General features: G+C 39.7%; 3 protein-coding genes across 4 annotated transcripts in view; 2 read left to right on the plus strand and 1 right to left on the minus strand.

Moving 5' to 3' along the window:
• LOC138028426 (SPRY domain-containing protein 7-like) overlaps nucleotides 1–4,759 on the plus strand; it is a 6,664-nt gene extending 1,905 nt beyond the window's left edge. The window contains exons 3-5 of the mRNA XM_068875965.1: nucleotides 1–156; nucleotides 1,809–1,911; nucleotides 3,029–4,759. The exon at nucleotides 1–156 is cut by the window's left edge and continues 5 nt beyond it. Coding sequence (XP_068732066.1) covers nucleotides 1–156; nucleotides 1,809–1,911; nucleotides 3,029–3,126 — 357 coding nt within the window. The 3' untranslated portion in view covers nucleotides 3,127–4,759. The remainder of the gene's footprint in view (nucleotides 157–1,808; nucleotides 1,912–3,028) is intronic.
• A 4,439-nt stretch (nucleotides 4,760–9,198) lies between these two features.
• LOC138028524 (uncharacterized) lies at nucleotides 9,199–17,473 on the minus strand. Of its 2 annotated transcripts, XM_068876104.1 has the most exons (4): nucleotides 17,171–17,473; nucleotides 16,787–16,938; nucleotides 10,554–10,739; nucleotides 9,199–10,395 (listed from the first exon to the last, which is right to left on the minus strand). In XM_068876104.1, exons 2-4 carry the CDS (start codon nucleotides 16,806–16,808, stop codon nucleotides 9,326–9,328), a joined length of 1,278 nt encoding a protein of 425 aa, XP_068732205.1. In that variant the 5' UTR covers nucleotides 16,809–16,938; nucleotides 17,171–17,473; the 3' UTR covers nucleotides 9,199–9,325. The 2 variants fall into 2 exon arrangements, with proteins under 2 accessions (XP_068732205.1, XP_068732204.1); XM_068876103.1 differs by lacking the exons at nucleotides 16,787–16,938; nucleotides 17,171–17,473 and adding an exon at nucleotides 11,226–11,463.
• Nucleotides 12,383–15,405, plus strand: LOC138029249 (uncharacterized). The gene is made up of 3 exons (XM_068876962.1): nucleotides 12,383–12,525; nucleotides 13,173–13,358; nucleotides 14,385–15,405. Exons 1-3 carry the CDS (start codon nucleotides 12,426–12,428, stop codon nucleotides 15,287–15,289), a joined length of 1,191 nt encoding a protein of 396 aa, XP_068733063.1. The 5' UTR covers nucleotides 12,383–12,425; the 3' UTR covers nucleotides 15,290–15,405.
• Nucleotides 17,474–17,578: the final 105 nt, after the last annotated feature.

Here is a 17,578-nt window from a genome sequence, read left to right on the forward strand (position 1 = left end):
TGGGGTGTTGGACTCGCCACAAAAAATTGTAACCTAAACAAGGTACCATTAGGGAATGATATTGAAAGCTGGGTTTTAAGGTCTGATGCCACTGTTGCACACAATGGAATTGTAAGACATAGACTACGAGAAGTTCCAGAGGAGGGAGATATGATTGTGAGTACCTTCATAGTTTATTTGAAATGAATGGCTTTCCATGAACATAGATACATGTATTTGGATTGTCTTGGTTTTCAAGATTTTATCACATTACGCTTAACTTATTGACTCCTAGAAGTGGGACTTTATAGATTTTACCCTCTCTAACGCCAGATGATGTTATTCAGCAATGGAGTGCATTTAGGAGTCAATGGATTTAACAACCCTAAAGTCCGCTCAAAAAATTGGTACTGTTCCCGTTAACCCATCAACTGAATGTGAGTGAGGAGGCAATGTGGCCCAGTAGTTAGGGCGCTTGCCTTGAGATCCGGGGATCCCGGATTCAAGACACGTTCTGACCACTGGTTGAATTTGTTCCTGGTAGTCCCTGGTTCAACTTCTCAGCTACAGTACTTGTAAATAGCCAACTAGCTCACCTCCGGCCAGTTGGGATTCTTAACAGTTGTTGTTGAATGTTCTGTTCTGTCATGATTGTCTTTCATTGGCCCTGAAAAGCCCCTATGGGGAGTGGTCAATTAAGTATGTATTTGTATTATTCTATTAGTGACACTGTCAAATGCCAGATGATTATCCTCGTCAGTGCGGGGGTGGTTTGGGACTCAATGGGTTAATGTATTGGTATTCAGTGAGGGAGGGAGAAAATCCCCTTCGAATACATATGAGAAACCTAAATCACAAACAATACTAAATTTGTTTTTGGTTTGAAGTTCTTTCAGTTGTCATAGAATTTACTGTGATTAACCACCACATAATCCCTGTTCTTAAAATATCATGGGGAGTTCTCAGAAATTATTTCAAGTTCAGCATTGAAATGGAAATCTTTGTATAATTGTTATCCAATCATCCTCCTTCTTCTTCCGGTCCTTGTCATCATCATCTTCTGCTTCACCATTATCCTTGTTCTAATATCATCACCATCATTAAAATCATTCATTCCATCTTCACTGTTGTCTGTATATGCTACACCTCCAAAGTAGATTTGAACTTTTCCAAACTTGTTTTCATACATGTGGTGTTGGTATCTACTTTAAATTGAATGAAAGTTCAAGTTCAATTTCAAGTTTATTATAGAATGTCATTATATAATACATTTTTCAATCTGCACTGCTCGCAGGTAGCAATAGCTATTTGAGGCAGGCAGTGATTTAGTGTATATATATACAAGAGAGAACAAGTAGAGAAAGCTACGGTAATCAATTGTGTTTTACAAACGAACAGGTATACGAATACCTAGTGTACAGAGTATACAGTCAACTAAAATAAGAAAATATCATCTAAAATCAAGCCAATACAAAGTGTAAATATGAAAAGCCAAAGTACTAATATATTTTTGTTATTAAGACGGATAAATCAATATAGTCATTTTCTTCTGAAAGTCTTTGGAGTAGGATATTGTGGATTTTAATTTTAAAATTGTTTTTGGATAGATGGCGAATTTCACAAGGTAACTTATTCCAAATTTTTACACCATTTCTTGAAAAGGATTTAATTTGTTTGTCAAGTCTTGAGGGTTTAACGAAGTAGAATGAGAATGACAAAATGAAAGAATGACAAAAGAATGAAAAAACAATGAAAGTGAATTAAAAGTCACTTTAATTCACGGAAGCCCTGTATTGTGTTAACACAACACTGTCATCCTAAATTTCTAGGCTTGTACATATGACCATGTAGAACTGAATTTTTATCACAACGGAAAGCACCTACATTGCCCATTGACAGGGATGAAAGGCACAGTGTATCCTGTTTTTTATGGTAAGTTATCTATTGTAGCCTTTGAAAACAAAACCAGTTTTGTCAAAAGTCAAATGTCCTGTTCAGTATTACTGTGATTTTCATACTTCTGCAAAATCTCACCTTCAAGTGCTAAGTGCCAAACTCTGTTTTGGCTTCCATCAATCAAATTTCCAAACATAACTGGGATGATCAACTCCTCCGGAAAGTGAATAATTGTAGTTTTTGTTTAGTTCACAGCTTGAATAATTTTTCTTTTTAGAGGTTCTTGAGTAAAATGATTCGTGCAGATTCGATTGCTTTCCATCAGCATGTACCGTGGGAAACAAAGACGCTGATTAGTGGGTTATGTCATGCATCATATTGATTTCGGCATTCAACTCTCGGCTTGGCATTGGAAGTTTGATTGATGGAAGCCAAAACACAGCTTGGCCATTGGCACTTGAAGATGAGATTCCACAGAATTATGAAAATTGTAGTAATTACAACAGCATGAAAGCAGACAGATAGAAAATTAATAAAAAAATTTTATTTTGGCATCTCCACAAATTTTATTGCTACCACTTTTCTCACCAACTGTAGTCTTGCAAAAAATTTACGAGCACTCATTTAATCCACATTGCACTAGAAAAATCATGTGATTACTTAGTAATATACAGATGTACATGAAAAAAGTTGAGGTAGCTTATCTTAATTATGCAGAAGCAACCCGTGCTTACCATGCCAAAATTTACAACATCCAGAGATTGCTCTTTTGATTGGCTATATGTACATAATTTTCTTTGATCATTGACCAATCAGAATGATTTGTTTTGTACTTTATTTTGTACAAATTTACCTCTTACTTTGTTACCTGAAACAATCTTAGCCAATCAGAATGGAGATACAGTATGTTTTCATGTGTATTATTTTTAAAGGGAAAAAAGTATTGTCAACATTCATTGTTTGTATTAATTTTGTGGACACAAGCATTGTTGATGTTAAATAGGAAGGTATTAGCTACAGACAGAAGTGAACATTCTGTGATCATTATCAATAAAATAATTGGTTTGAATATAGTACGTTGCATGTCGGGAAAATAATCATCATTACAGTGTTTTGAATTCCTCCCTTCAGTTTTTTTTTTCTTTTCTTGCAGTTGATGATGGGTCAATAATTGATGTTAATTTCTCGGAGTTTGTCTATCATGCTCCAGAGGGATTTCAGAAGATAATGTTTGAGAAGAATCTTTTATAATGAAACGCTAAAGTTAGGAAATTATATTAGGATTTTTTTGTTTTTGTTATAATTGAATGAGAGAATTGGAAAGCACTCTTGGTTTGTTCACGAGAGCTGCTGCATCTATAGCTGTATAACATTATGACATTAAGAGAACCTGACCATTGGTTTGAATGAACTTCTTGTGGATCTAATGGATCTCCAGAGAATTCTACGAAAACTTGTAATATAGTAATGTTGGTCTCATGTGGCAGGTTAATTCAGTTACTTTTTCTAGGAGTAGAATTTTACAATAGTGTTTCATTTTCATCAATTTCTGGTCATTTGTCAAATGAATTGAAATTAGTAGGATTTGTATGGAAAAATGCCAAAGTGTTGAATATTCCCTCCCATCCAGTCACCCCCATTCTAATGCCGCTCGCTCCATAAAATATATATATATTCTCTTATGTAGATTATGCAAATTACCGCAAAAATATGTGCTGAAATGTCAAAGCCAAATTCAAGAGCAATAGCCACTGGAGTTTTTAATAGTCAAAAATTTCCTTCCAGCAGCAAACGGTGCAGCGGACGCGATTTTGCCACAGAAGTGTATTAACATAAAAGGGAACTGGAAATGATTTTGTACTGAGAATGAAAACCAGGTTCAGGTTATTGGAGCCCAGTTTTCGAGGTTAGTTGCGCGGTCAAAGAGAAAGTCGTTTGCAAAAGAGATCATGAAATGAAAAGCAATTTTACTACAAAAGGAAGACAACGGAAGGAATGAGTGAAATGTTTTTCATTCGCACTATCGCTTTCACCTATCCACACTACAACGCTCAAAAACGACGAAAACAACAATTTTCCTCCGCTTTTGCGTCGTCATTTACAAAAGTTTTCGTTTTCACATGTTTTCTACATCCTGAAGTCCGTCATTGTTTTCTAAGGTCGTTTTGGGTCCACACTTACACTAGAGCTTTTCCAAAACGTTGTGTTTTAAAAAGTCTTAGGCCCGCGTTTCAAACGTCGAACTTAACATGTGCCGAATCTAATGCAAATGAGAAAAATCTATTGTTTTCCCTCATTTGCATTAGATTCGGCACATGTCAAGTTCGACGTTTGAAACGGGCCTTAGAGAGCTCAAGCACGCGACGTTTTCAAGACACGGACAGCAACCGGAAGTGAACATTTTGCAAGCCAGGACAGTAATTGGTCCTACATCTTTAAACTGATTACCTTTAATGAAGGAATGAAAATTGGCAGTATAAATGTGGTTGTATGGAGACAACAGCTCACTTCCAGTTGCCGTCCCTAAAAACGTCATGTGACGAAGCTTGTTGCGCGGTGTTTGCGGTGCGTTTTAGTTTGGCTAATAGGCGAAAACACATCAAAAAGTCTACGTTTTCCTACGAAAATGCATTAGTGTGGGTGGGGTCCGACTAACCAGGCGAAGTCGTCAATTTTCATTCAAACAGCCAAAAAGTACAACGTAGTTTTAAAATTTCACGTGAGGAGATGACAACCTGAATTCTTGTGTTGTTAAAAGAGTTCCTATTTCGTAATATACAGTATTATATATGTCCAAAAAGTGTAAAGAATGGAATGACTCTCCAGCACATAACCATGAATTTTCAAATAATTATGATTAATTATAATAATTATCAATTATAAATCTATTTGTTATGAATACATTTGTAAGGGTATTTACATTTACAAGCTATGGGCTAGCCCTTGAAAGCCTTGCACAGATATAGATCGAATACCCAATACTGATCTGGAAACATTTGAACTGTACTGGAATTTACATCTCTGTAAATGTGACCTCGATTCTGTGTTTGAGTCAGCTGTCACTCATAAAATAATTATTATTTACGAGATAAATATACAAGACTTGTAACAGGCTTTTCACAGGGCGACCATTTTGAGTCCCGAGGGACTGAAAACTTTTGTTTTGCACCCCTGAACTCGCTTCCAAACACATGAAAAAGAGGCTTGAGGTGCGAATTCTTTTGTTTCTGATCAGCATGGCCGCCTGGTGATAATGGTCCATAAAACGGCGTGTGATATCTAAAGCCAATGACACAGGGTTGTACATCCTGCAACATTTGTTGCATATCAAAGGTTGAACAATGTTGCACGGACGTTTTGAACGGAATAGAGCTGGTCTCTATTTTTGTTCGACAATGTTTAACGTGTTGAATGGTGTAGTTCAACATTCAACGTGGCATGACACAAGGTTCAACATTTGTTGTACAACAGCTGCAACATTTGTTGATCAAAAAATTTTAAAGCGTGTGTCACCGGCTTAAAGCTTTACAGAGTTTCAATAACTACCTAAAATGTGTGACCTAACTTGAACTCCTTTACATTCTTTTGTGTCTAGACTGTCCGATCAAAACCCAATGATGGCTTTTCTTGGCCTTTGATTGGAACATTTTTGCACACGAAGTTATTTGAATTTATCAATAACTGTCACACTTTCTGGGATTCTTGTCCGATTTGATGATTATCCGTGCCTCCCTGGGTGCGATCCTTGTGTTCCTTTAGTTGAGAATAAGCTCTTTTTTTTGGGGGGGGGGGGGGGAGGGTGAGGAATTGTCCCCACTGGGGAGGAGCGTTGCGTGAGGAGACTAGGTGAGGAAGTGCGTTAGGCAATCTATTGACTTTTGCCCTGCGTTCGTTTAAAATAAAAAAGCGTGAAATCAAGTTTTCTCATATAAGGGCCAACAGCCGTTGGCCCCGTTAAGCAATCCTTGTGCAATCACTGAACATTCTCTGCGACGTTAAAGAATTCACCCACTTTTGTAATGAGTAGGACACCGAGTTCCTGTAAAGAGCGTTTTCACTCACGTGACAATCAGCTATATTGGATTACCGAAACAAAAGAACGTATTTGTATAAAAATAGAGTTCAATTCCCGGATAATTAGTTTGGTACAGCATCATGGCCGCCATTCCTTTGTTTTGGAACACCAACATGGCCGCTGTGACGTCATGTGAAAACGCTCTATTGTGTTGTCTTTCTTTGCAGCCAATGTGGCTGACTTGGCAGTGCGATATCTTTAGTAAGAGAGGAAGACGCAATTAACCTAAAACAGTTTGCTAATTTACGGCCCTCAAGTATACCACAGAGGACAGACCACAACACCGGGAACTCCACGCCTTACTCTTTCCGAATAGTATGTGCGTTCTTCTATGCCCCGCAGGGTTCTGAACTTGAATGGAGGTATTCCCCAAGGTACAAAACTTGGCCCAATTTTGTTTTCAGTCATGGTCAACGACTTGGTCTCTACTTGGGCCCCAAGGGCAAAGTTTGTGGATGATTTAACCGTCCTAGAAATCATACCACGGATATTCAATCTTATGCGCACGATTGCAACATGCGCCTTAATCCAGCCAAGTGCAAGGAGATGTCTATTAGCTTCCTGATGTACGACAGCTGCGTGTGGCAACCCATCAGCATCGGGGGTTTAGCTGTCAGCCGCGTCGAGTCTTTCAAGCTGCTCGGGGTCCATATATCGCAGGACTTCACCTGGTCGGTACACTGCGATGCCGTAATTAGGAAAGGTAATAGGCGTCTCTAGGCCATAAGGGCGCTAAAGAAAAGCGGCGTCGCCACAAAGGATCTTGTCCTTGTATACTGCTCGCTGATAAGATCTGTTGTTGAGTACGGATGCGCCGCATTTGCAAACCTTCCGCGCTATCTCGCCAACGCCCTGGAGAAGGTCCAAAAGCGCGCTCTTGCAATAATCCTGCCTGGAATTTCTTACGAGCTCACCCTCTCAACAACAGGTCTGACCACCCTGGAAGAGCGCAGGGCGGCCCTTTTCACAAGATTCATCCAAAGGGTCGATAAGAATATCCCACTGTATATCTTAATAAGAGACCAACATTGCCAAACATCTTGCTCATATAATCTGAGGGCGGTTGTCCCCAAAATCAAAAGATGCAACTCCGATAGGTTTAAACAATTTGTAACAGTTAAATATGGTCACCATTTAATGTGTAATTGAACCGAATTCTACATAGTTTACATATATGTATATTTAAATACTTGAATTGAACTATCGTATATATATTTATCTATTTATTAATTCATTTGTAATAAGTGTATCATGTATATGTTAACGTTAACTGACCTCTTCCTGTAATTCAGTTGTGAAACTGCGAAAGGATTAATTAAACGACATTGCATAAGAAGCCCTACAAGTCAACCTTTGCGCGCATCTTTCTATTTTTAGAACGCCAGAGTTCTTCGGCTCTGCGCGCACTGTTTTAAATGGCCAATCACAATAAAGTCATAGTTAAGCGAAGTCAAAAATAGCAAAAGCAACGTATGCAAATTGATGTAAATGTCAGTCTCATGCTGAAGGGTTAGTTCTAAAAGTAGAAATAAACGCACGAAGGTTGACTCAAGAATAAAGTGCGTATGAAGGCTCCTACTCATAGGCTCCTACTGTCGAAAGTAATTACGCCATTGCAATTGCTACGCTTTGTGATTGGTTTAAAAATCTCGCGCCAGCTAGCAACCAATGAAAAAGAAACCCAAAACCAATCGCGACTTGCACTCATTAATTACAGCGGTTTTCAATTGAGTGGTGAAAGGAATCAGCGAATTGCTATGGTTTTGCATTACTTCACTCAGTGATTGGTTCAAAATTCTCGCGCCATTTTTTTCAACCAATTATAGAAGTGAAACCACTTGGTTTTACGACACTCGATTGGCATAGCATTGCTACGAATTGGGATTGGTTCATTGCGCTGTTCGCACCTTATGTGATTGGTCAAATTACTTTGGTATTTGTTTTACAACACTCAAATGAAAACCACTCTTATCAAACAGGGTTTTTTTTATTTTAATAAACAAAGTTCAAATTTCAGCCTGATGTTCGCCGATTGCCGCAAACATGATGCTAAATTTCTTTAGTAAATCTGTTTACCATTGATTAGAGCAGTTTTCAAAATGACTGTCGAAAGTAATTACGCTATTGTGATTGCTTGCCCTCGGTGATTGGCTTAAAAGTTCCGCGCTAGTTTATCAACCAATGAGAAGGAAAACTAAAACCAATGACGTGCACGCGCGATTTTTCCCACGCTTTGAGCAAGTTTCATGGGATTGGTTCATTGCGCTGTTTTCACCTGCTGTGATTGGTCGAATTACTTTGGTATTTGTTTTACGACACTCGATTGAAAACCACTCTAAAAAATTCTGGTTGGGGTGGTTTTTTACACAGTGGGGTAGGGAAGGTCAAACAGAGGAAATCCATTAATCCTCTAAAAGAGCCTAAAGCCCCTTTTCGTGAAGCAATAGTCATTAAACTTTCAGGGGGTATTTCGGGTGCCATAAGTCCTCTTGGATACATCTTACTAACCGAGTTTAAGGGCCGTCCCTTCAGTTCCAGCAGTGAAAAAGCCAAGCCAAAAATACGGAAGGCTTTAAACGTTATTGTAGACCAAGGTTCGCTAAATTGGTCAACCATAGCTCGCGAATACTCCGTAGAAGCCCAGGAGTAACTTGTGGGGGTCAGTTCTCCAAAATTTACATATTATTTTCTGAAAATGCAGTTTTTTTAAACTGAAGAATGTGATTCAAGATCAAAACTACAACTAAACTTTGCCTTGGTTTCTCGCTACCAAGGATCTCTGCAAAATTATACTGACGCAAGTTACCTATGTAGCTGAACGTATGGCAGTAAGCTTCGCGTGCGGTGAATCAGTAGAATTTTCTCTTTTCTGTTTCGGATTTTCATCGGAAAGGACAGTTTTACGTAGTTGTGGATAAGAAGGTCTCGCCTCCGCCAATCTGCTTCGGTTTCGATTAGCGAAGTAGTCTCATATGTGGGTCGAGAGTCTGTTGGTTTTGTAATCTTCTCCGGGAGGATTTTTATTGACACTATTTTGTTATCGGTGAAAAATGCTTGCTCGGCCATATATTAAAGCACGAGACATCAACCCCAGAAAATTTGTATCTTTTTCAAAGAGTGTCCTTTCCTTACACCGTGAATCTAACCTTCGCCTATCACTCGATCCACACTCAAAGAAAGACATGAAAGAGGGCGTACTGTGCAGGATAGTCTGGATACCGGTTTTGATTAATGAGCAAAACACAACTGTATTTAAAATTTTTAATTTTTTCTACCACTCTTGGGACATTTTTATAGGTATCAGAAATCAGTATTTGTAAGAATACCGGACTCTTGTTATCCTGTCCTTGTTGTACTAAAGAGAGATCATCCTGTCTATACGACAAGACCCATATCAACTCCGATCATCTCTGGCTTCTTGTTGAGTGCCTCCTCATTGTAGTCGATTCTCATCACACTGCTAAACTCGCCTTTATTGCTGTTGCCTTGTAAAACGGCGTTTCCGACTTTACCCGAAGTTTCCACGACGGAGTGTTCGTTTTTATGTTCGGTATCAGCTGGGACAATCAGGTTTGGTCCATCAACGAAGGGATTTGATATTTTTTTCTCAGAGCCAACGTTTTCCGTATTTACTTGGGAATTTTTGTTGGGAGACCCATTAACGTTTCCCGAAATAGAGCGGTTTCTAAAATTGATTAAGTTTGGTACTCTAACTCGAGTGTTTGACAACGTCTTTAAGCTAATGTCCTGCAAATTCACTTGGGGATTGGTATTCAATGTGGGGGCCCTGTTAAGCTTTCTTGACAGGGGAGGGTTCCTCTGATGGATGCCTCCAGAATTCTTTACCGCGATTCCCACCCAAGAAGGCTTGTTCCCACGGGGAAAAGCAAAGGTGTTATTTGGCGTTTTCATCGGCGACCGAGGCTCTTGAAGTCTGGTTTCCCTCTCAGGTTTGGCTACATCGTCGTAGTTTTCAGTCGCTTGTTTTCCCGCGGGGTTGTTGATGACATCTTGCGCCCGGGAGGGTTTTTCCCGCAAAGAACCCGATTTCTCACTTAGTTCGGACAGGATTGATAACATTTTTTCAATCTCGTGGTCCTCTGTTGTTTTGCTCTCATCATTTTCTACCTCCAGCTCTGGAACATCAACTGCCCTTTTCGTTTCTGTATGGTTTATTTCGCTGGAGTTCCACGGGCTCATTACTTGTACTTTCTCGGAAGCAGTTGAAGTCACCACTGGAGGGGGTTTTGGTGCTCTTTCTGGGCTTGGGATTGGAAAGGTTTCGTTGCGACCTGGAGAACTGCAATACTCAAGTCGAAACTTTATGGAGGATTTTAGGAAATTCAAGGTTTCTTGTGGGTTGACCGATTTGACGCTTTCAAGTAGAAGTTTTCTTAGCTGATTCCGTTTTTGCAACGGTGAAGGGCTTTCATCTTTTACGGCTCCTGTGTTTTAAAGATAAAAAGTGCTTTGCATGATGTAAACCGTAGCATGGAGGGGGGGGGGGAGGGGTGTGGTAAAGGTTCGAAGCGACACCAGGGTACGGGAGAGAGTAAGCTTTGACGCTGCCGTCAATTCACTGCTCTAGCTGGTTTGAAATTACCTTCAAGATCAGGCATCTCATCGAGCTTTGGAGGCGGGTAAGGAAAGAGGCAAACTTTGAAATACAGAAGCATGGATCGTTTCAAAACGCGCAAGACTTGTTCGTCTGTTAACTCTTCTAAGGCAGCCTTCAACAATTTTAGAATATCGACTGCTTCCTCTGTGGTCAATGGCTTTTTAGCGTAATCTGAAACAAAATGAGCAGGAATGTAATTGAGTAATCAAAATATCAGCATTTAGCATTGTAGTGTACATTGCACGCCGCACAGCACATCGTTCTTTTCTGACAACGACCTACTCGCTTCACGACTTGTCAAGTTTGAGCCAATTTTATAAATTACACTTCAAAAATGGACAAAACTCAAGAGTTACAAAATGAAATAACATCAACTCTTGTGAAGTACGATAAACAACTGCCTCTAATTAAAAAGGCAAGATTTTACAGTCAAATTCAAATTTGTGTGACAAGTGGGCAGACGGGTTACTAAAGGGACATTTAGAAATGATTGCATCATTAAAGACTGCATCATTAAAGAACTTATAATTTCTCTTTTTTTAACAATTTGCCTCCAAAAGCAATATACGGAAGTCAAAACTTGAACTGTTATCGTTGTCGAGGTTTTAAAATTCTATCCTTGCATTAAAAGAGTGAATTAAATGTTGTTGAACTTACCACTCATTTGAATATTGGTGGGAAGACAAGAACCTTGTTCAAATGCCAGCAGGAAAAACGAACCGGCAGCGAGGATGATAACACTGAAACCAAAACCCATTTCTTCCAACTTCTCACGTGAACTAACCAGATAAATATCTTCGATGTTTGTTCTAAACTCGTTTTTTATACTTGTTTTTCTTGTGACTTAATTGGCCAATAAAAAGGCGTGCGTTTTTGATAATTTGGTTCGTGAGAAAAAAGCGTGGCAAGGGTTTTTTTCACGTTTATTTAGGTTGTTTACCATTTACAAAAAATTTCGGGAAATTTTCGGTGGAAATTTCCATCGGGTAAAAACGTGTTCCATTTTAACTCAAGTCCGTTCGCCGCCTGGCGATTGCGATTTTGAGCGCTAAAATTAAAAATATAGCCGTGAATAGCCTGGAACTGGTGAGACCTTTGAAAAGTTGTAAATGGAACAAATATTTCCAACGGATAGTTTCCAACGGGGAAAACAGGACTGCCTTTTCAGACGTCCCGCTTCTCCCGGGAATTCTCCAGTGGAACGAACCACTGAAAAAGTCGTGTTCCATTTACAAACCAACCAGAATTTACGGAAATTTTTTGTAAATGGTAAACAACCTTAGTCGCAGAGAAGTCTTGTTATAGGCGGTTTCACGTGACGTCATTACCGCCATGTTGGTGGACGAAAACAAAAGATCTCTCATTAGCTTCTTTTGTTCGTCCACCAGAAGTCGTACATTTCTCGGTTGTTATTGGTGTCTCTGGAGGTGGGTTGAATACGTCCTATTGCTATCATCGCGCTGGGATTTCTTTATACCGATGATTGTTCAGTGAGATCGCACTAGTACCGCTGTTTTTAAACAACAGCGTTACAACGGTCGTACAAAGGTTTCAAGTGGTGCCGGATTCAGCACTCTTCGATCGTTATACTGTGATAACAACATTGCAAACAACTCTGGCAGACAAACTATTGTCATCATCAATATAAATGCGAGATTATGAAACGCACGCATTTGCGCCGAACAATTTAATGAAAAGAAAAAACATCCACGCTTTTTCGTCGATGAAGTAATCAAGAACGCATGCCCAATTAAATCGCTGCGTGGGAAATAAGTATAAAAAGGCGCCAAGCACACACCTTGATGCTTGTTCATCCCTGCAGTCCCCGTGTGAGAAGTTAGGAGAGCGAAAAAAAATATGGGTTTTATCTGGAGTTATATCCATGTTGCTACTGGTTTATTCTTTTTGGTTGCGTTTGAACAAGGTTCTTGCATGCCAACAAGTAATCAAGTTAGCGGTAAGTAAATCATTCGTCTTACTGTTTTAAATGTTGCAAACAAAAGTCTCGTCGGACTGCAAGAGTTTCGGGCGTTTTACTAGCATAAGTATAGCCAAACTAAGGTCACTTTGGCAAGGATGGTTTTCTTGACTACTTTTGATTTCTTTCTCAAGGAAAATAAGAATGTTTATGCACCAATCACTACTTTTAGAATCCACGAGAACGTGTTCTCGAAACGCGTCCAAAATTACCTGTTGAAACAATTTTTTGTAGGCTGCTGACTCCCACTTCAAACTGACCTTTTGTAATTTTCAATTGTTCAAAGCTGCATGTATACACGCCTCTCAAAAACTAACCGGAACAGCGTTTCGCTAAATTACGCTTAAGTTTCACCGAGGTAACATTTTCATATTGAGTGCCGATTCCAAAATCGCCAACTGATAACTGGTTTTCCGAATAGGCGATATCGGAACCTGTTTGACAGTTTAATACAATTTTTTAAAAGTTTGATAATTTGTATGGCTTTTTAATCATTAAAACATAACTGTCTTTCTAAATTGATTGGTGGCAAGTTTGAAATGGATCAGTTTGTTTGCCATATCGCCGTCGTCGGCTGCTTCAGTTATTTTCGCTTTTCATCATTCTTTATCTTGATCATCTCCCAGATTACGCGAAGAGACGCATGACTGCGGATGAAGCGGTCGATGTCCAGAAATTGCTGAAGGATGCCTCGCAAGAGTTAACGAACGAACAAGTCCTCCGGGTTTTGAGAAGATCAATCCTTCTTTATTTCAAAGTCTGCCTGTTCCCTTACCCGCCTCCAACGGTCGATGAGCTGCCTGGTCCTGAGGGTAAGCTAAAATTGCTTAAAACTGAAATGTGACGATAGAGGCTTAAACCAACTCACGGTATCCCTTGCTTCGAATCGGTGTGCAATTTCCTTGTGCTAAAAGTACTACTCACATTCGGCCCCTATAACCCGCTGCCCAGGAAATTTCCCATCGCCTTGGATTAAAGATCATGCGAGCATTGTCCCTATGTTCCCGCTTGAAAGAGAATTGAAGTCTTATTCGTCCTGTTCACCTGAGTAAAAGTTCCTTCTCCACCTTTTTTCACCTTTTCCCCGCTGCCCTACAGCGGGTTAAGTCACGCCACCAAGATGATCTATATACCAGGCGAAATACTATAAAAGAAATCGTATAAAACAAACGTTTTACTTGCTGTTATCTTTAATGTTAATGCCGTCCCAAAATTGTACATGATTTCAAACTTAAACTTGAATTTTTCCCGAGAACTACATATATGCGCAACAACTGAAGCTTTTTAATTGGTTCGTTAAAAGTTGAACTCTTTTGGTGGCCAGTAATTAATCACTCGTTCATCTTTCTCTTGAACTATGATCTTGCTGAACAGAGCTCGTTCCATTAGGTGTGACTTGGTTTAATTAGGGGCACCCAACGTCAATTTTCGGAAAATATCTGTTCGGAAGACGATTTTGAGATCTAGAATTTTCCGAACATTTGTAACATTTCTTGCTTGTCTGCCTGTCCTAGGATTTTCGAACATCTAAAAACATGGTTATAACTGCCCATTTTTAATGGATTTTTACTCTAGAAAGGTCACCTAGAATTTTTGGGAGCCTTTTTTCTCTCTGCAATTTTCGAAAAGGTAAGTTTTCATCCCTATAATTTTCGGATCACTAGACTTTCAGCTAAGGAATCCGAACAGATAAAAATTTTAGGGGGTAAAATATGCCTATATCTACAGTTTAAAAACTAAAATACGCTTAACAATGCTGTGTTTAAGTGGTTTTGAACTATATTATCGTTGGGTGCCCCTGTTTAATGCCACAAACTAATATTTTTCTTACTCCACAGGAGTCTTGGAAGATGACCACACTCCAGCGGCAAAAGAGAAAGGACTCCGAGAACTCCTTCTTGAAAGTGTACAGCTCACCGACCCAGAGAAAACATTGGAGTTCCTAAAATCTTCCATAAAGTTTAGGCTTTTGTATTGCTCCTTACCGACCTTCAACGCCAGCTTCCCTATGCACACCACACAGGAAACCGCTTCAGAGATAACGGAGGGAATTAGCCCTGGGAACTCCACAGTAAACCTGGACCAGACGGGAACTGGTCAGGCAGTGAGTAACTCCCTTGAGGTAGACACACAAGGAAGTATTAAGAGAGAAGCATCTGATGAAATCAACAACGAAAAAACGCTTTCAATCGTGGCTGAGCCGGAAGCAAAATCAGCCCCTTCGCCAAATAAAGTCTCGCTGACCCAAGCTGTGGAGAACGATCCCGCAGAAGAAAGGGAGTCCAAAAAGAACTTAAACAGTGCTAAACCCGATCTAGAAAGCAGACTTGAGACTCAGTCGCCGATCAACTCACAGAAAAACCAATTGGATTTTTTGCGTCAGAACAAGGCTACCCGGGTCGGGACCATCATACAGAATTCAGCAGGTATCGGTATAAGAAAGGTATCCATGTCAAAGAAGCTGAATGGTTCCCCAAGCACCGATCCCCGTTCAAGTTCAGAGATAATTGTTTCTAATAAAAAACCGTCAAACCCTCTTGTCGGTGGGTCTGACATGGTCTTTCCGGCTAATCAGGAACATAAAAACGAACATCCTTCCTTGGAAACTTCGGAAAAAGCCAGAAAAGCCGGGAACAGCAACGAAGGCGAGTTCAGAAGTGTAATGAGAATCAACTACGACGAAGTGGCATTCAGGCAACAGAAGCCAGAAATGGTGGGAGATGATATGGGCATTCTCAGTTAGAAGAGCAATAAAAACAATTACTGACTGAAATATCCCCGCTCAGCTTATTGCCACTAATTACATAATGTGCATTCCCTCTTAAAACACTTGAGTTTAAATAAAATGTTTCCAAAGCTGCAGTGAAATCCTTCGTGGCGCGAAGCATCGAGGCCATTTACCGTTTAGTTCCATAAAAACAAATAGGATCAACCTCTCCCCTCTTGCAGTTTTATGCTGAAAAGTTTACGTACATTGGTAGATATTTCCGAAAACAAGGTACACCATATTGGGTTTTAGTATTAGAATTAGTTGGGTCTAAAAAAAAAAAAAATCTTAAATGACGAACGGTATTGGCTGGGGGGATAAGCCACTGAACTAGGTTCGATTGTCCTGCTACACTCAAATGGTGTATTTACGCAAATTAAGGCGCGCGAAGGATAAAAGAAAGATCAATGAAAGGTCAAATGTCCTTTCTGGTCTAAAAGCAACAGGCAAGACAATAAGACGAGAAGAAGGAATGAAAGTATGCATTTTTTTGTGCTTTTTAAGTCAACTCTACGCACTGAAAGCATCTTCAGCTAACTTAATGTCTCAATAGATTTTCGTACCAGGAAAACTTTCGAGAATTTCTAGAAAATCACACTTGACACTCACCCCAAAACATTATTTAGGAGAAGCCACGTGCTCCTCTAAATCAGTTGAATAGGTCTTCATCTTTCTGCTGAAGTCAAAGTAAATCCCAATCCACGACAGGGTGGGATAAGTGGGGCCTTCGGAAGTTGTGGACAGCAAATCCAAATGCTCCACCTCTAGTGGACTAACAACTATAAAATCGAAAGGATTTCCGCTTTACAAACTTTAACACATTTTAAACTACCAGCCTCGTTCCGAGGGCTTTTCTCCCATTATCGACGGAAAAAAGCCCTGGAAACGAGGTTCCTAAACTTCATGTACTTCCCACAGAAAAAGAATCCAAATTGTGACAACTGTTAAACAAAAACGTCTACAGTGGCCTGGGTTGTCTGCTATTGGGTGCCAGGGCCCTGAATTCCTTGTACTTGTACCCCTGAATGTAGACTAAAAAGCCAAATAACGTGTCGCGGTTGTGGGGTTCACAGCGCTCCTCAACTATCGAAAAAGCAATCACTCTTCCTGAAATATTTGAGAAATTTTTGAGGGGTAGCGTTACGCTATCTTTAAGTCAAACTTCAAAACACTAAAAGACGTCCTTGCATCAATGAAAATGTAGTTCTGTTACCAATGACCATTGAAGTGCATTGAAGCTATTCTTTGTTGCTTGCAGCCAAAGATGGAGAGTATGGAAATTGATTGAAACTTGAAACAACTGGGCAGTTTTTTCAAGTTTGGGAGACAGTGGCTTCAGAAAGACACCAAATATTAAATACGAATAACTCTTTGTGCCCTAAATATATTTCATATCTCGTCGGTGGGTTGTCAGGAATGTTGAACATGCGTTCTAAAGTCAGTACTAATTTCGACTTTTACCCATTTTCTTACCTAAAAACAGGAAATTTAGCATAACACTGCCCCTTTAACTCTCGTGTGCAGGAAAAGCAGTATTTTAATGGTCTCTGTCTGCCACTCAGTGGTTGACATAGCATGGCACTTCTATAACTTCTTCTTCCTCCATAAAACTTCTGATCCATCTGCTAAAAACGTTGAAACAGTACACCATGTCAATCTCTTTACAATATTGCTCCTTGGCTATGGACAATTTCTCCATGTCTTTAAGTCCCTACCCTCTAAGACAATCAATCTTGTCAAAAGTGATTTAGTACTTGTCCCCTATTTTCCGCACCTTAGTAGGGTTGCTTCTAGATATAAAGATTTCGAGCGGTCACCGAATCAAATGCCCACAATATGGGCCAAAAAAGAACATACCTACTTTAAAGAACGACAACAATCGGCTTATTTCCTGTTCGAGTCAGCAGATTGACCTTCAAACTTCAAGAGGAGGGACAATTTGCAACTTCAATATCGATATCAAACTGCTGTCAGCAACAACATAGAACAACAAACCACAAAAGGTCGGACACAATGTCAAGATGCTTCGTTGCGATTTCCATAAACATGTTGATTATGAAGTTCAAATTTAATCAAAGGTTTCGTTAAACGCTACAGTCAATCACTGTAGCGGAACAGGTAAATGGTTGACATTCATTGGCTGATTTGATCCGTCGGTTTCTCATTTGCCGCAGCAGATGTCACGGAAGCCGAGAAATGAGAGTCCGTGTATCCAATCATCGATCCTTTGAGCATCTTCTTAATCCTTTTCAATCCCTTTAGACC

The sequence above is a fragment of the Montipora capricornis genome, chromosome 13 (genome assembly GCF_036669925.1).
Source record: "Montipora capricornis isolate CH-2021 chromosome 13, ASM3666992v2, whole genome shotgun sequence".
In the NCBI taxonomy this organism is placed as follows: Eukaryota; Metazoa; Cnidaria; class Anthozoa; order Scleractinia; family Acroporidae; genus Montipora; species Montipora capricornis.